The sequence below is a fragment of the Mus caroli genome, unplaced genomic scaffold (genome assembly GCF_978045245.1).
Source record: "Mus caroli unplaced genomic scaffold, Mus_caroli_1 scaffold_10, whole genome shotgun sequence".
Lineage (NCBI taxonomy): Eukaryota > Metazoa > Chordata > Mammalia > Rodentia > Muridae > Mus > Mus caroli.
Window position 1 is genome coordinate 81,885,506 of NW_028227265.1, and position 16,267 is coordinate 81,901,772.

The 16,267-nt window shown below is 42.0% G+C and overlaps 1 protein-coding gene across 8 annotated transcripts in view; it reads left to right on the forward strand.

Moving 5' to 3' along the window:
* Tenm3 (teneurin transmembrane protein 3) overlaps positions 1-16,267 on the forward strand; it is a 623,557-nt gene that overhangs the window by 446,234 nt on the left and 161,056 nt on the right. For all 8 annotated transcript variants that reach the window (XM_029480774.2, XM_029480777.2, XM_029480775.2 and 5 more), the window contains one exon: positions 8,921-9,159. In XM_029480774.2, coding sequence (XP_029336634.1) covers positions 8,921-9,159 — 239 coding nt within the window. The remainder of the gene's footprint in view (positions 1-8,920; positions 9,160-16,267) is intronic.

Genomic DNA, 16,267 nt, shown 5'->3' on the forward strand with positions numbered 1-16,267 from the left:
ATATTTAAATATAACAACAACATTAGAAATGAAGCCAATTATGGCAACCTTCTTAAGAGAAGACCCCAAAGGTTAAACAGAACAAAAATGTAAGGATATTGAAAGCTTAAAAGGAGGGAGGGAGGGAGGGAGGGAGGGAGGGAGGGAGGGAGGGAGGGAGGGGAGGGGAGGGGAGGGGAGGGGAGGGGAAGGAAGGAAGGAAGGAAGGAAGGAAGGAAGGAAGGAAGGAAGGAAGGAAGGAAGGAAGCAAACTAAAAATATACTGCCATAAACCAGTAAGATATTTAAGCTTGCCCAGGTCTGATGAATTGAGCCTTGAATTCCATTTGTCCTAAATTAACTAGACTACATCATGTTATATAGACTTGATAGGAATACCAAGGGTAAACTTTAGCAAAGAAAGCAATCCATGAATACCTTACTGTGCTGCTTCTTCCAGTGTGGTCCCTGGGTCTACATCAGTGCTTGAACTTCTGCCCATACCACTTAGGTTTTCAGGAGCCTACAAGAAAATTGCACAGGCTGTTTGGAAGGCACCACTTTAATCCAGTGCCTGCTGTTCAGCTTGGTGGCTTAACCCCTACTACAGAAGTACCCAAGCTCAGCCCATACCCCTGACTCTGTAGTTTATGTGGCCACCCTGTTTCCTTTGTGTCAAGGACAGGCAACTGTGGCATGCCTTTGCAATGGTGGACAGTTGTGAGCTGCCAGGCCGAATGAGCAGCTAGGTCATCAATCCTTTATTTATTTCAGGGATTTCAGAGATTGGGAACCAGCATCCTTAGGTGATAGATTTATTTCCAAATCCACTATTAAGTATTTAGCCATTATAAGTAATTGTACTGGGTATCTCTGGGTATGTGTACGGAATAAGTTGCTTAAAGCTAAGTAAGAAAAACAAATGGCTTTCGGTGAGAACGGATCGTTTCCTGGAGCTAGTGAGAAACTCAGTGAGCAATGTACTTGCCACACATGTCTGAAGACCTGAATCCAGTCCGTCACATCCCTGGGGAAAACTGGGTGTGGCGGTGCTTCTGTGTAATCTTCATGTTCGTGAGCCTGAGAAAGTGGGGTTCCTGAGGATTGCTGGCCGGCCAGCCTAGCGTGGTGCAGCTCTAGGTCACAGGGAGAGATAGCCATCTCAAAAAAAACCAAGGCGAATACCTCCTAAGATTGACCTCTGACTCCGCATGACTGCATATGCATTGCATGTTCCCACATGCGCACCAGCTAGCGCGTGCACACACATACACACTCACACAAGACAAGTGACATTCTATGTGAACATACATTCTTCAGTTTCTGTGTATTTAGTCTCTGTAAGAATTTAGCATTTCTTCATTATATAAGGCACAGGTTTGGTTTTGGTTTTTTTGGTTTTTTGTTTTTTCTTTTCAGCTTTCAATCAATTATGAACATGTTTAACTGTACTCCTGACAGCTAACTGTTGAATTTGTAGCATAACATTTGAAACATGATGGTGAAAATGTTAAAGCCTGAGAAACAGGTTTTATGTGATCAGAATGCTTAGGTCAAAGTTCACATGGTCTCTCGGGTATAATTCATTTGAGGTCCATGCTGATGACTGTTTTTGTCTGATACACCTGCTCCAGTAAACCTTAATAAAGACTTGAAGACCACAGTAATTAAATGAGTAACAGTAGGTAAAGTGAAAACAGCAAAGCAACAATGGGATGTTCTATATTTTAATCTATTTTAAAAGTATTATAAGATGAATGCCAGGCAGTCTAGCCATTGTTTTGACATCAAGTGACTTAAACTATTTTGAACCAGGTAGCTAATTTTAGCTTCCATACATTTCCAGGTAAATTTAATCCACGAGTATGGGATTCATTTGCTTTAGATCTGAAAATGTCATTTTGGGAAAGGCGTTTGATGTTCAGGAAATCTTGTGAGACCTTTAATAAGCCTCTTAAATCCAGAGAATTATGTTTCGCCGGAAGGAAAGGGACCATATACCTTGAGTTTTTCTTACCTCTTAAAGGAAAACTTGTGCTATTGGAAAGATTTCAAATTTGGCTAAATGCAGCCGGCCTCGTTGGCATGCTGCTGAAATTGGAGCATCCAGTGGGAAGAGATAGAAATCAATGTATATCCTGGGAGCTTTGTATAGATTCTCCTACAGTGATCAATAAGAGCAGGACACTGAGACATTTTAGTTAAATAGTTTGATGTAAATCACCCTCTTTGTCTAACAAGGACCCTAAGAAGAGGAAGAGATCATCAACGAAGCCTATACAGTAGCAACATTCTCCCTATAGTGTGCACAGTGGATGCACACTGTACAATAGTGTACAATGCAATGGAAATATTTTCCCAGGTGTCTTTGTGTCCTTAATAAAACTTTCAAATATGCCTTAGGGACAGAAACTGAACACCAACTGCCGACTCTTTATGCCAATTTTCCATTGTATAACACATGGAAAAAAACAGTTTTCAATGAAGATAATCATACATTTAGTTAAGCTCATTAAAATTTCGTTCTGTAATTGCACACTTTCTATTTGACCTTTTTTTTTTCCTGCCCAAATCTCTCATTGAGGAAATGACACAGATGACTTTGAATGATGCTACCACACATTGTCCAGAGGTGTTTTTCATTTGGGCACCTGAAATGTCTAACTTCTTAAGTCACTTACTTCCTATTGGAGGAATAGTCTGGTTATACTCATCCTATGAAGAAAAGTTAAGTATAAATTCATTTTTCTTAGGAACACATAATATGCCAAAACTTCCATAATTTTGTACTTTGGAACTAAGTACAATTTACTGATATTTTATGTGATACAGTTTAGGAAGGCACATTTAATTTACCCCCCAAAATATGTTACCACTAAAAAAAAACTAACCTCTTTGGTGGTAAGTTGTGGAGTATTACTTCAGAAGTCAGAAATTAAAAATGAAGTTTCTCTGGAACAGCTCAGACATAGGATAAAAAAGCAAAATAACGAGCATGTGTGTGGGCCTCGGGTAAGAGTAGGTAGAAATGATGACTGCACATGGGAAAGTGAGTTTGAAACCCCACCCCCGAATGCTAGTCAAAAACTAGGTATGGTAATGGCCACCCATAATCCCAGCCCTGGGAGGTGGAGAAAAGAGGATATGGTATGTCGCGGAGGCTAGTGGGCAGGTATGGACTGGCCATCCCTTCTAACAAGGTTCAGTGAATAAAACTATCTTACAAGGAGGTGCAGAGCAGAGGATCTCGGCATTGCTTCAGGGATATCATACACACACACACACACACACACACACACACACACACACACACACACACGCAGAGCAGGGCAAGAAGGGAAAATGAACTTACCCACACGAACGAAGAGAAAGAAAAACAAACATGCTTAGAAGGAAACGTTGTAGGGTCTCTGAACATTTGAATAACCAGGGTTGCAAAGAGGGCAAACAGGACTGAAGAATAATTGGAAATTATCAAGATCCTCAGAGAGACCCAAAGACTAAGCAGTGGCCAAGAAGACAGGCAATGGGGACAACAAAAAAGAGGAGGAAATCCAGTCTTTGACCCCCACTAACTTTATATTTGTGACGTGACCCATAGACGGATACACCATAGAATCCATTCAAAATACAAACTAGAACACAGGCTGGGAACGGAAATGCAAAGGCCAGTCCAAAGGCCACTCAACAAAGAAACAGATCTTTCCATTTCCAAAGACAAAAGAGCGAGCTTTGATTGTGCTCCATATCCAGTAGTCCTTGACGTGTGTGTAGTCACTGGCTGCACAGTGCTCCAAGTTAATGAGGCAGCATAGCTCTGTCGTTCCTGGCCCCTCATCGTCAATGCCCCTCCCCTCACGATTCCAAAGCCACAAAGCAACTGTGAGTGTTCAGTGACCTTCCGCACCAGCTGTCTTTGGGGCCTTGAAATTGATTTTCCTCATCTCGGCCTCTGATAATCTGTCCTCAAGTGTGCCTCTCTAGCTCGTCGCCAGAGTGAAAACAGTGCTACAAATAGCTGAGGCACTGTAGGCAGGCATCACGCAGGGCATCATTAGACATGAGAGGGAAATCGGCCGGCTCCGGTGTGTTCTATGTTAAAAAGTGGTTGCTGATGCTTTATTACTGAATACAATGGGGGCATTCACACAGGAGTCAATTCTTTTACTATTTATTTTCTTTTCTTTCCTCTTTCTTCCTTCCTCTCTTTCTTTCTCTCCTTCTTTCTTTCTTTCTTTTCTTCCTTCTTTCCTTCCTTCTTTTCTTTCTTTCTTTCTTTCTTTCTTTCTTTCTTTCTTTCTTTCTTTCTTTCTTTCCTTCTTTCTGTTTGCCATTCCCAAATATGGCCTGAGGAGTAAAGAAAAAAATTTAGTCTTTATTCTGCAAACCTCCTGGGGAAGCCAGATCAAAACATATGCTTTTTTATAGTAATTTCTTCTGAATTTTTAATCGTGAGCATATAGTCTGCCAAGGATCTGTAGGACGAGAGGCTGGTGACCTGCAGACATGAGCCTCGTGGACAATTAGGTGGCAAGATAGTTTTCCCCTGTGGAAAGTCATTATGTGTGCTTCACATTGCTGAATTTCAATATTCATGAAATATTTTGGGATTTCTAAACATAAAGGAAGCACTATATTGAATCTTGAAAAAGTTCTTTTTTTTTAGTGTCGGGGGGCAGGGCGGGGACTTAAAAGATCTGTATTGATAATGGCACATTCCTCTTCTATACAATGCAATGGTAAAGGTATTGTTGCCTTTCAAAAGATTATGTGCCATCCCGATCTCAGAACTAGCCCAGCTCTACCAGATACGAGACCACATATTTTGTGCTATAGCAAACCCACAGACATAGACCTTTCCTTCTGGGCCTAAGAAGCTGTACATGGATGCTTTACCACATCTGTTCTGAAGTTAGACGTGACCTGACGTAGTCAATCATATAAATAATAATCTTGATTCTTCGCTTACATAGTAGAAAGGTGTCAGAAACTCCTGAGCACCCATTATTTGAGAATATATGACAGTGGTGAGGTGCTGCTCTGTTGGTACTGTCTACATGTGGGCATTGATGATGTGTTGTGTTGCCTGTGTTCTACTCTGAATCGACTCTAATACAGGCAGTCCTTTAGATGGGGGGCGTGGGGGGGAATGTCCCACTTATGGGAGTAAAAGTAGTTCCCACCACCACCACCCCCAGTTAAAATAATGCTTTCTCTTGCAGTAGCAAAAGTGAAATGTATGCACTTAATAAACTAGAAACTCTTCTGAGGGCACGGATTTTCAATTCTACTAATATTGATCAATAATGCTGCTGAAGGTTGAACCCAGCACTTTGTGTCTTTTTTAGGCGCATAGTGTTCCACTGAAGTGCACCCCTGGAATCTACATTTGTGTTTGTAATAATATATCAAGGTTGCATATTTTTTAATCTAAAGAAAACAATCTCATGGCAATTTAAACCTAGGATTTGAAAGAGGTCCTTGCCAGAATTGCCAGTCACAGTGTATATTGATCGCTCAGGTTTGCACATTGAAACAGAGATGTTTAATCTGGAGTCAGAAATCTATTAAAGTCATATCATCATGCTTATAGATATATTCATGTTTCTAGTGTCTAGTGTTAAGGGCTAAGGACATGGTCTTGAGAGTCACGCAGACTCAGGTGCAAATCCCATCTGTCATTAAGAAATTACCCAGGCTATCAGTCATTGTTTCATTGTTGTGACAAAAGGCTTGAGGAGTGAACAGTTCATTCGAGCTTGTGATTTTAGTCTACCATAGCCTGCTCGGTTGCACATAGGTTTGTGGCAAAGCAGAAATATGATGCTAGGGAGGAAAGAGAGGAGTGAAACACCTACCTCATGGTTCCCTACAAAGGGGGAGGAGAGATGCAGGAAACGACATGAGAGGGGAAGACATGCGAGGAGGATGGAGGGAGAAAGAAAGAGAGAGATGAGACATGATAGATGAGAGAGATAGATGATGATAGAGGATAGATAGATAGATAGATAGATAGATAGATAGATAGATAGATGTTAGACAGAAAGATATATAGATAGAATGGGTGAATATGTGGAAGAAAGTACAGATTTTCTATGGCATTACCCCAGTGACATAATCCTTCAAGAAGCCTTCACCTCCCAGTCTCTATCATCTGCCAAAGATGCTATCATGTCCTGACTCTATTGTTGGGTTGGAACACTGATGAGTGTAGTAATTATATATGTCTGGATGGATCCCACACACTAAAGCCAGCCATACTGGTACTATTCCCAAGACTTCCAACTCTTTAAATATGTCTTTATCTTCTTTTTTTTTTCCTAAGCAGTAATATACCTAAAATCTTGAGTTTTCACTCTGTCCAACACTCACGTGCTACTTCCTATGTTTGAAATATTTTAAAGTCCTTTACAGTCAATTTAAACCTCATAACTCCTGTGACATAGATAAATACAGGGAGAGGTTAAGGAACTTTTCCAAAGACATGAACCTAGTGAACAGGAAAGATTTTAAACATTAGCAGTCTAACTTCCCAGGTCTGTGCTATGAAGTCCTTAACCTGTTTGATATATTTAGCCTTTTTAAAATACACAGTAAGTGTGTGAGTGTTAAAATGGAAAGTGCTTAACTATGACCCCATAAACGCGTCTAGCATAAAGGCTATGCCATATTATAGGAGCGAATGAAAGGACACGTTTAACCTCTTGAATATAAAAAATTATAGCCTGCTGGCTGCACTGGACACCTTAGAACAGGATGTAATGATAGTTCATGCTATGACTCAGATCTGAACAGTATTATCATGCTAATGAAAGCCATGAAACACACAGTGTTTTACAATTTGAACGCCTTTTGATTATTAACAGGAATCTAAGAGAACTAGAGGCTGAGAGGGGCGCATGGTAGGAAGCTGATATGGAATCAGACAGAGGGGAAGATGCAGGACTGAGGTGATCAAAATATATTTTATACATACATGAAATTCTCAAAGAATAATAAAATAAGAAAAATAAAAGACTAGGCATCCATGCTCCAGATACATATGTAGCAGAGGATGGCCATGTCTGACATCAATGGGAGGGGAGGCCCTCGGTCTTGTGGAGGTTTTATGCCCCAGTGTAGGGGGATGCTGGAGCAGTGGGGCAGGAGTGGGTGGGTGGATGGGGGAGCACCCTCATAGAAGCAGGGCAGAGGGGAGAGGGTGAATGGGTTTGGGGTTATGAAGGGGTAACTTTTAGAAGCACGTGAGGGTCACTGAGATGGATGGTCAGGTAACGATGCTTGCTGTCAAGCTTCACAACCTGCATTGCATCCTTGGGACCCACAAAGAGAAAGGCAAGAGCTGACTTCCTCAAGTTGTCTTTGATACTGAGAAGTGGGATATCATTTGAGATGGAGTGATAATAAAAATATTTTTTTAAAAATAGAATCTTAGTTAGATGTCCCAAAGGTTTTCTTACTTGGTATTCTTGTTCTGTGTTCTTTACGTTGCTGCTTAAACATTTTTAAGCTGCAGTTTTGAGGCAGTTTGACCCAGTGTCTATAGCTCAGCCTTCAGAGAACCTGTGTCATCTACAGCCTGCCTCACTGGCCTTGTCCTTGATTCTGGCTGGGGTTTCAAACATGTTCTGTGAGTCTCCCCCTCCAGCAGGCTCCACAAGCTTTACCTTACTGATTACCCTTGACATGTGCTGAAAATAGAACAGTTGACAAGGACCCGCCCAGCTGCCCTGCCTGGCTTACAAGTCCTCCACAAGGAAGGAGCAGGCTGGAAGGAGAACTCTTCCATGGGTATCTAGAAAGTCAGTGAGGAGTCAGAGCACCAGCAGGGCACGGGTACATGCATGCACACGAGCACACAATCTCCTATAATGTGCATACACACACAGCTATGAACAATGCCAGTTTTATCATATGTATTACAAGGGACTCCTCGGAAGGCCCTTCATCATTGTACAGGCTGCTTTTCACCTTTCGCTGCGTGGGTCCCACGGATGTTCCGGCATGCTTTTGTTCAGGAGACAGGGTGACTCAGGTAACTCCCACATCTCTCTTGAGGTCTACTTGAAACCATATGGATTATTTGGGTGCATAAACCCTGCTATATACACCATCAAATGTATGCACCATTATTCTTAGGTCACTTCTATGATACAGTTCTTAAATGGAAACATTCCCTTACCTTTAACTTTTAGAAGCACGTGAGGGTCACTGAGATGGATGGTCAGGTAACGATGCTTGCTGTCAAGCTTCACAACCTGCATTGCATCCTTGGGACCCACAAAGAGAAAGGCAAGAGCTGACTTCCTCAAGTTGTCTTTGATACATGAGTGCCTGCACCTACATACACACATACACACACACACACACACACACACATACAAGGTAGATAGATAGGTAGATGATAGGTAGATTGCAAAGAGAGAGAAAAACATGTATGTACTTAGGTAGGTAAGTAAGATAGATAGATGATAGATAGATAGATAGATAGATAGATAGATAGATAGATAGATGTTTAAAACAAATATCATATGAAGCAGAGCTTGGCATGTAGTTCAGCTGGCAGAGCACCTGCCTAATGGGTTTGATGTCCTGTACCTCATAAAACAGAGGATGGAGGGTGCCAGCACACACTGCAAGCAAACAGTCAAGAGATAGAGCTGGAAGGTCAGAAATCCAATATCATGTTCAGTTATGTAGTGAGTTCAAAACCAGCCTGGGTTATATAGGACCTTATCTCAAAACAAAACATATGAGACAAATGGCAGGGAGGAAGGGAAGGGTGAGAAGGAGGGAGAGAGGGAAGAAAGGAAAGAGAGAAAGAGACCAACAGAAAGAGAGAGAGAGAGAAGCCAAAGGGAGCTAGTCCCTATGTGTCTATGTTAACATATTCCTGTCTTACCATGACTGTGTCTTATGGTGATATTCTCCCTTTCCACAGGCATTTCCTATTCAAAACAGGGACAGGGACGACGCCACTGTTCAGTACGGCAACCCCGGGATACACAATGGCATCTGGCTCTGTTTATTCTCCGCCTACCCGGCCACTTCCTAGAAACACCCTATCAAGAAGTGCTTTTAAATTCAAGAAGTCTTCAAAGTACTGCAGCTGGAGGTGCACCGCACTGTGTGCTGTAGGGGTCTCGGTGCTCCTGGCCATTCTCCTCTCCTATTTTATAGGTAAGAACAAGCTTTTAAGCCATTTTGCTTGTAAACCGATGCATTACACTCTTCTGTTAGTCTTGTTTGGTCTTGAATATATTTTTCAGTATTATTTTGTGAAGGTGGTGTTGAACCATATAAGAAATCATGAACTTCGTATGTAATTCCACTAGATACAATAAGTAGGAAAACTTGCTTGGTAGATGTCTTAGTCAGGGTTTCTATTCCTGGACAAAACAGCATGACCAATAAGCAAGTTGGGGAGGAAAGGGTTTATTCAGCTTACACTTCCACATTGCTGTTCATCACCAAAGGAAGTCAGGACTGGAACTCAAGCAGGTCAGGAAGCAGAAGCTGATGCAGAGGCCATGAAGGGATGTTACTTACTGGCATGCTTCCCCTGGCTTGCTCAGCTTGCTTTCTTAGAAAACCCAGGACCACCAGCCCAGGGATGGTCCCACCCTCAATGGGCCCTCCCAGCTTGATCACTAATTGAGAAAATGCCTTACAACTGGATATCATGGAGGCATTTCCTCAAGGGAGGCTCCTTTCTCTGTGATAACTCCAGCTTGTGTCAAGCTGACACATGAAACCAGTCAGAACAATTGACCCCTTGTCAACTTGACACACAAACACATCACTAGTAAGCCTCAACCCTTACTTTCTTATTCATTCCCAAGATCTAAATAACTTTAAAAGTCCCACAGTCTTTGCAAATTCTTAAAATTTCAATCTTTTAAAAATATCCAATATCTTTTAAAATTCAAAGTCTTTTTACAATTAAAAGTCTGTGGGCTCCACTAAAGTACTTCCTTCAAGGGGGAAAAACATCAGGGCACAGTCACAATCAAAAGCAAAATCATACTCCAACTGTCCAATGTCTGGGATCCACTCACAATCTTCTGAATTCCTCCAAGGGCTTGGGTTACTTCTCCAGCTCTGCACTTTGTAGCACACACCTCGTCCTCTAGGCTCCAGATGCCTGTACTCCACTGCTGCTGCTGTTCTTGGTGGTCATTCATGGTACAAGCATCTCCAAACACTGCTGTCTTCCGCTGTAACTAGACCTCAGCAACAGCCTCTCATAGGCTCTCTTCATGGTGCCAAGTCTCAACTTCTTTGCATGACCCCTTCAGTCCTGGGCCATCAATTGCAACTGAGGCTGCACCTTCACCAATGGCCTTCCATGGCCTCTCACAGTGCCGAGTCTCAGCTGCTCTTCATTACCCCTTCATGCCTTCAAAACCAGTACCATCTGGGTGACTCTTACACATTACCAAGTCCAGCCACAGCACAAGGTACAACCTTGGCTGTCTCTGGAACACAGCCTCTTTGTGCTCTCAGAAAACACTTCCCAGAAGATGTCACCTCAATGATGCTGGTCTCTTCTTAATCACAGTCAATTTCTTAGCTCCAGCTAACCAGCATCAATAGTCCTAGTAATGCAAAGTTTTCTCTTTAGTAGTTCTGATTTCTTGTTAATCACAGCTGATTCTTCAGCCCCAGCTAACCAGAATCACAGAATCTTCACAATCAAAATAGCAGTGGCCCTGAAAAGAGTCTTTAATGTTCCCTCTGGTATTCCACAAGCCAGACCTCCATCTTCTTCACTGTTCTCAACATTATCTCCCAAGCTCCTACACAACATTCCACAGAGCTCTTAACACCAAATGGATCTTCTAGCCCAAAGTTCCAAAGTCCTTCCACAGTCCTCCCCCCAAAAATGGTCAGGTTGTCACAGTAATATCCCACTTCTGGTACCAACTTCTGTATTAGTCAGTCTTCCACTAGCATCCTTTGGATGAAATAGTAGAACTCTCAGGTCTGCCTGCACCATGCCTGTCTGAATACTGCCATGCTCCCGCCTTGATGATAATGGACTGAACCTCTGAATCTGTAAGCCAGCCCCAATTAAATGTTGCTTTTTATAAGACTTGCCTTGGTCATGGTGTCTGTTCACAGCAGTAAAACCCTAACTAAGACAGTAGACAATTCATTTCTATAAGGTGATTCGTGGACATAAATGTGACCGTTTGTTATTGATGCTATCACTCATGAATCACTGATGTCTATGACATTTCCTAAACACAAAATCCTTCATGGGCTTGCAGGATTCAACACTGTGTAGAGATCTCCCCGAGTCCGTGCTCATTAGTTAGGAGCTTTCTGCTATGGGTGGTATTATGTGTCTTTCAGTGAACTCAGCTGTCTACATGTAAGGACCATTGTCTTCTATTCAGGAACACTCCAGAGACCTGAGCCTCATATGTAATGCGTGATTATGTAGCCATTCATATATGGGTGGGTCTCACCTCTTCTAATGCTCATGTCTTCCACTGAGTCCTAACCAGGATGCTAAGAGCTCCTCCTATATTTCTCGATGTTTCACTTTTTCATAATGGTTTTGAGCATCTAGACTGCTGTCAATGGCTTTCTTAAATGTCAGAAAGACTCCATGGTATTTTGATCTGCTTCTAGGGAATAAGGAAAAGCCCTCCACATTAAAATGCTAATGGTACCCACTAAGATAAATCACAGGCTGTGTGGCTTATGCACCAAGAGCAACAGCCAGCGATGCATCTCCAAGTTTACAAAGCAATTTGTGATGCCCCATGAAATTCTATCACGAAAGACAAGCATCCCCAGAGCTCTGTATAGAATGCTATATGCTCTTGCAGCGGGCCCCCGCCAGTCCCGGCAATCCACCTCGGATATAAATTATGTACTTGGGAATGTGAGGTAACCATTTTGAGTCTCTGTGGTTAATGGAAATGCAGAACTGTAGAGCATGAAAGAACTTGGGAGATAATTGAGTCCGGGTTGACGGCCGTGTGGCATGTTATGGACCTGTTATTCCGAATTTTTAGACCATGGATGACATCACTAATGATTCAAAGCTCGGTTTCAGCCTGAACATGGAGATATCCTCATTATCCTCATCAGAGTGCTCAGACAACCCTTCCAGCAGTCACCACCCATCACTCAAGATGAAATCCACCCGTCCATCATTCTTTTTTATCCAAGTTTACCTCCTTCTCCTAGCAGAGCAGATAACACACCACCACTATGTAGCACCCCAGCGAGACCACGCTGCAGTGCTGATGCTCTCAGGTGGACTGGCTGCTTCAGTACTCAGAGTTCATTTCTAGTCATCAGTTAAAAAAAATACCCTGGCCATTAAGAGAATCCTCTATAGTTAGCTGTATAAATTATTCGTAGCAGTCAGAAGTGTGCCACAGAAGAATTTTAAATGAATTTGAACTGTGCGAGTCTTAGGTGGAAGGTGATCAATTACCCATACGTGTTTGTAGGGGATTGCCATGTGGATACTGTTGGGGGGCTGGACTTCAACGCTGGGATGACGATTAGGTATCCGTTGTGATTGGCGGGCATCTAGCCTTGCAGTGGTTTCAAGGTCAGCTTGACTTGATTTCATTTTATCTTGGCCGTGGGACTGCAGGGAAAGCTAGCATTCGGTGTGACATTACATGGGTGCCTGCGTTCTTTTGAAAAGACCCATCAGTAAATATAATTATAGAACTTCCAAATAAAAACTAAAAAAAAGAAAAAAGAAAAAAATGCCCTTTTTTGCATTGGCAGATTTATTATTTGGTACCCCATTCTACTTTTTGTCTTCTGGTACCATTATGCACACATGTCCCTTTTCTTTTTCTTCACATGAGAACATGAAATTTACATAGCTAAAACACACATTTGTTCCTTTCAGCTCAATACACCTGTTTTTACAGCACATGTGTTTGGATTGCATTAAAGTCATGGGAAATAAGGCAATAAATTCTAATGCTATCTAGCAAAAAAATTACTTCAATGGTGACAAAGTCTGCTTCGATTTCTCATCGACTTTCCTGGGTCCAAATGACTATCACGCTAACAGGACTGTTTATAGGTCAGTTAAAGCATTTTGTTCCTTTCAGTAGTTTGTGTGATAAATCTTGTTTTGATTAAATATGTTGCCCTCACCCTTGAAAAGAGAATAGACACTTCTCTCGGGGAAGGTTGTCCTTGGTTAGTTAGTGTTGGCTGTAAAGCTGGGATGGATGGAGTGGAGGCGTGGGGGATGTGAGCTGTCCCCCCCACAGGCCAGCTCAGTCCCATAGCACACGGGCATCACTCGTGAGACAGTTGAATCCTCGAATCCGCTTCAGCCCATTCCTATACATGATGCCATCCTTAGACCTTGGTTTTCCATCTCTCAGGTTGATTATTTGTAGGAAGCAAAAGCTTAAGAAATGAGGTGTTTTTGGTTTTATTTTTGTTTTTTCATAAAGCTGAAGAAACTATTCCAAACTATTTAAGAATGTTTTTTGGACTCTCCAGTATAACAATGAGAAGTTTGGAGAATGAGTCTGTCTGTACCCTGCCTCTTTCCTGAGGTGAAGTCCCAGGAGGGCCGAGGTGGATAACTTCTGAAGACGAGGGAAGCGGGGAGGGGGAAGACACAGACTTTGCTGTTTGTTTTTACTTGTTGCTATGAAACATTCAAAGAACGCAGAAAGACCTGTGTACAAGGTGAAAATTAATTGCGATCATAGGACACCACTCTCAGCAGCCAGACAGGTAAAGGTGTTTGCTGCTATGCCCCAAAAGTCTGTTTGATCTGTAGAATACAGGGTGGAAGGAGAGACCTAGGTTGTTCAAGTTGTCCCTTGCAGCTATTTTTCCGTGTGTATGTGTGTGTGTGTGTGTGTGTGTGTGTGTGTGTGTGTGTGTGTAGCATGAGCTTCCTGCTCTGCATTTATTCTGACCAATCTTTCCTAGTTCAGTCACCATACTGTCAATACAATTTTATTTCATTTGTAGTTAACCAGTCGCCCACACCCACTGTCTGTTCCATGCATGTGACGATGGATTTCTGTGTCAGTGTCTGCACATTTGATCCAGCTTCTTCCCCAGCGGAAATTCTTTGACAAAAAGTTGCTATAGGAAGAGAGGTGCTCTTTGAACTTTGTAAACCATATTAATGTCACTGTCCTTTTACAGAAAGCATCTATGTCCTATGGTCTTTGCGTTTTATCATTATATTAACCATTGCCAGTCTCTTAGATTAAACATTTTTTTGTTCTGATGTATTACTATTTAATATCTTTGCAGTATTATTGGTCATTTAAATTTCTTATTTCAGAAGCAGCCCTGGTTTTCTCCATTTTCCTGTTGGATGTTTTCCTCTGCAGTTTTTTTTTTGCATGTGTATATATATTTTTTTTAATTTTGTGAGGGTGTGGCACCCACATACCACAGCATGTGGATGGAGGTCAGTTATGACTGTGTTTCAGGGATCAAACTGAGATTGTCAGGGTTGGTAGCAAGCACCTTCACCCACTGAGTCACCTCATTGGCCTGCTAGTCTGTGTGTGTGTGTGTGTGTGTGTGTGTAATTGTATATGTGGTTGTGTGTGTGTCCTTGTGTGTGTGTGTGCACGCGCGCGTGCCGTTTGGAGGGTGGTTAGGGATAGTCTTGCTCTATAGTCCTAACTGGAGTAATCCTGGCTGTAGAGTAGGCTGGCCTCAAATTCACAGCAATCCCTATGTTTCTCCCTCCTGAGTATTGAGATTATAGGAGTCACCCACCACTCCGGGCTTTTCTGTTTTGTTTTGTTCTGTTTTGTTTTGATTTTTAACCTGAATTTATTAAAGATATGAATATTTTGTCTTCTGTGTCAAATAGTTTATATTATTAATTTGATCAAACTCATTTTTGCCACACATCATATAGAATTGTTAAGCAGATGTATCAATGTTCCTTACAGCTAATAGCTTCCACACCATACCTGTAAAATCGAAGTGGCATTTTAAACATACTCTTAAATTTATTCAGAAACTTCATTAATTTTTGTTGGTGCTACGCATAGATCCAGGGCCTCACACATGCTCTACCTGTCAGCACTCTAGTGCTGAACTATAGCCCAGTTCCTCTGTAACCATTTTAAATCAGTATTTTCCTGTATCCTCTGATAGATATTAAGGGTGCAAATTGGCTCTCCATTCTAGAAACTCAGAATCAAGGTCTCAGGCTGTGTGTAAAAATCATTCTTTAACAGTACATGCTTTCCTAATACTTACTGGAGAAAATAACCAAAAAGGAAAAATAGCCCAAACAGGAAAATACCTAGTTTTAGCTAAAATACTGAACCAATAGCTTTATGTAGACAGTTCTTTTTTTATTAGCCAGTGGAGAAGGTATGTATGTGTATATACATGCTCACATGTTACATGTGTGTGCTCACACTCACATAATTACATGTGTGTGCACATATTCACATGTTGCATGTGTTTATGTTGCTCACATGTTACATGTGTGTGTGTGTACATATGGAGTCCGGGTGTGATCATCTTTAGTTTTTGAGACTGAGTCTCTCCCTGAACCTGGAACTGGCTCATCGTATGAACTAGCTGGCCAGAAAACTCCAGGAATCTGCATGTCTATATCTCCCCAGTGCTGGGATTACAGCCATGAGTCACCACACGCGGCTATTCACATGCGTGTTGGTGACATGAACTCAATTCCTCATGCTTGCATAGCAAGCACTTTATTGACTGCGTCATCTCCCCAAACCCCTGATCTAGCATGTTTCCTTCAACTGAGCTTGAGAGACGACAAAGGGAGTGGGGGGGTTGTCTGATGCTAATGACCCGTCTCTGAAGAGAGGTATGTGAAGAGGAGCTAACACATATCTCCAGGAGTACCTAGAAACTACACACCAGACATTGTTTGAGGTTATACAAGGATGTCCACGTTTAGATTTCACAACCCAATAGACTATCTCCAACTAACTAAAGTAAATCCATTACTTTTAAAGAACCCTGCCTAAAGTCACACAGCTAAGACATGAAGGTGATGAGTTAAAAAATGATCAAGTACCCGGTTTTATTTTAACTGTATTTGATGAGGTTTCGAAAGAACCGGAAACAGGGAAGAGATTTAAAAAACTTAAACGTTGGGGTGAAAAATCATCTAATCTGTGTTTACAAGGCTGCTTTCAGGGCATTCCAGAGGAGGTAACTTGAGGGGTGGGAGGGCCAGACTTGTGCTTTTTTCACACTTGAATGAGCCCAGGTTCCCCTGGGGAATCTCCTTGAAATGTGTGTTCTGAGTCAACAGATCCAC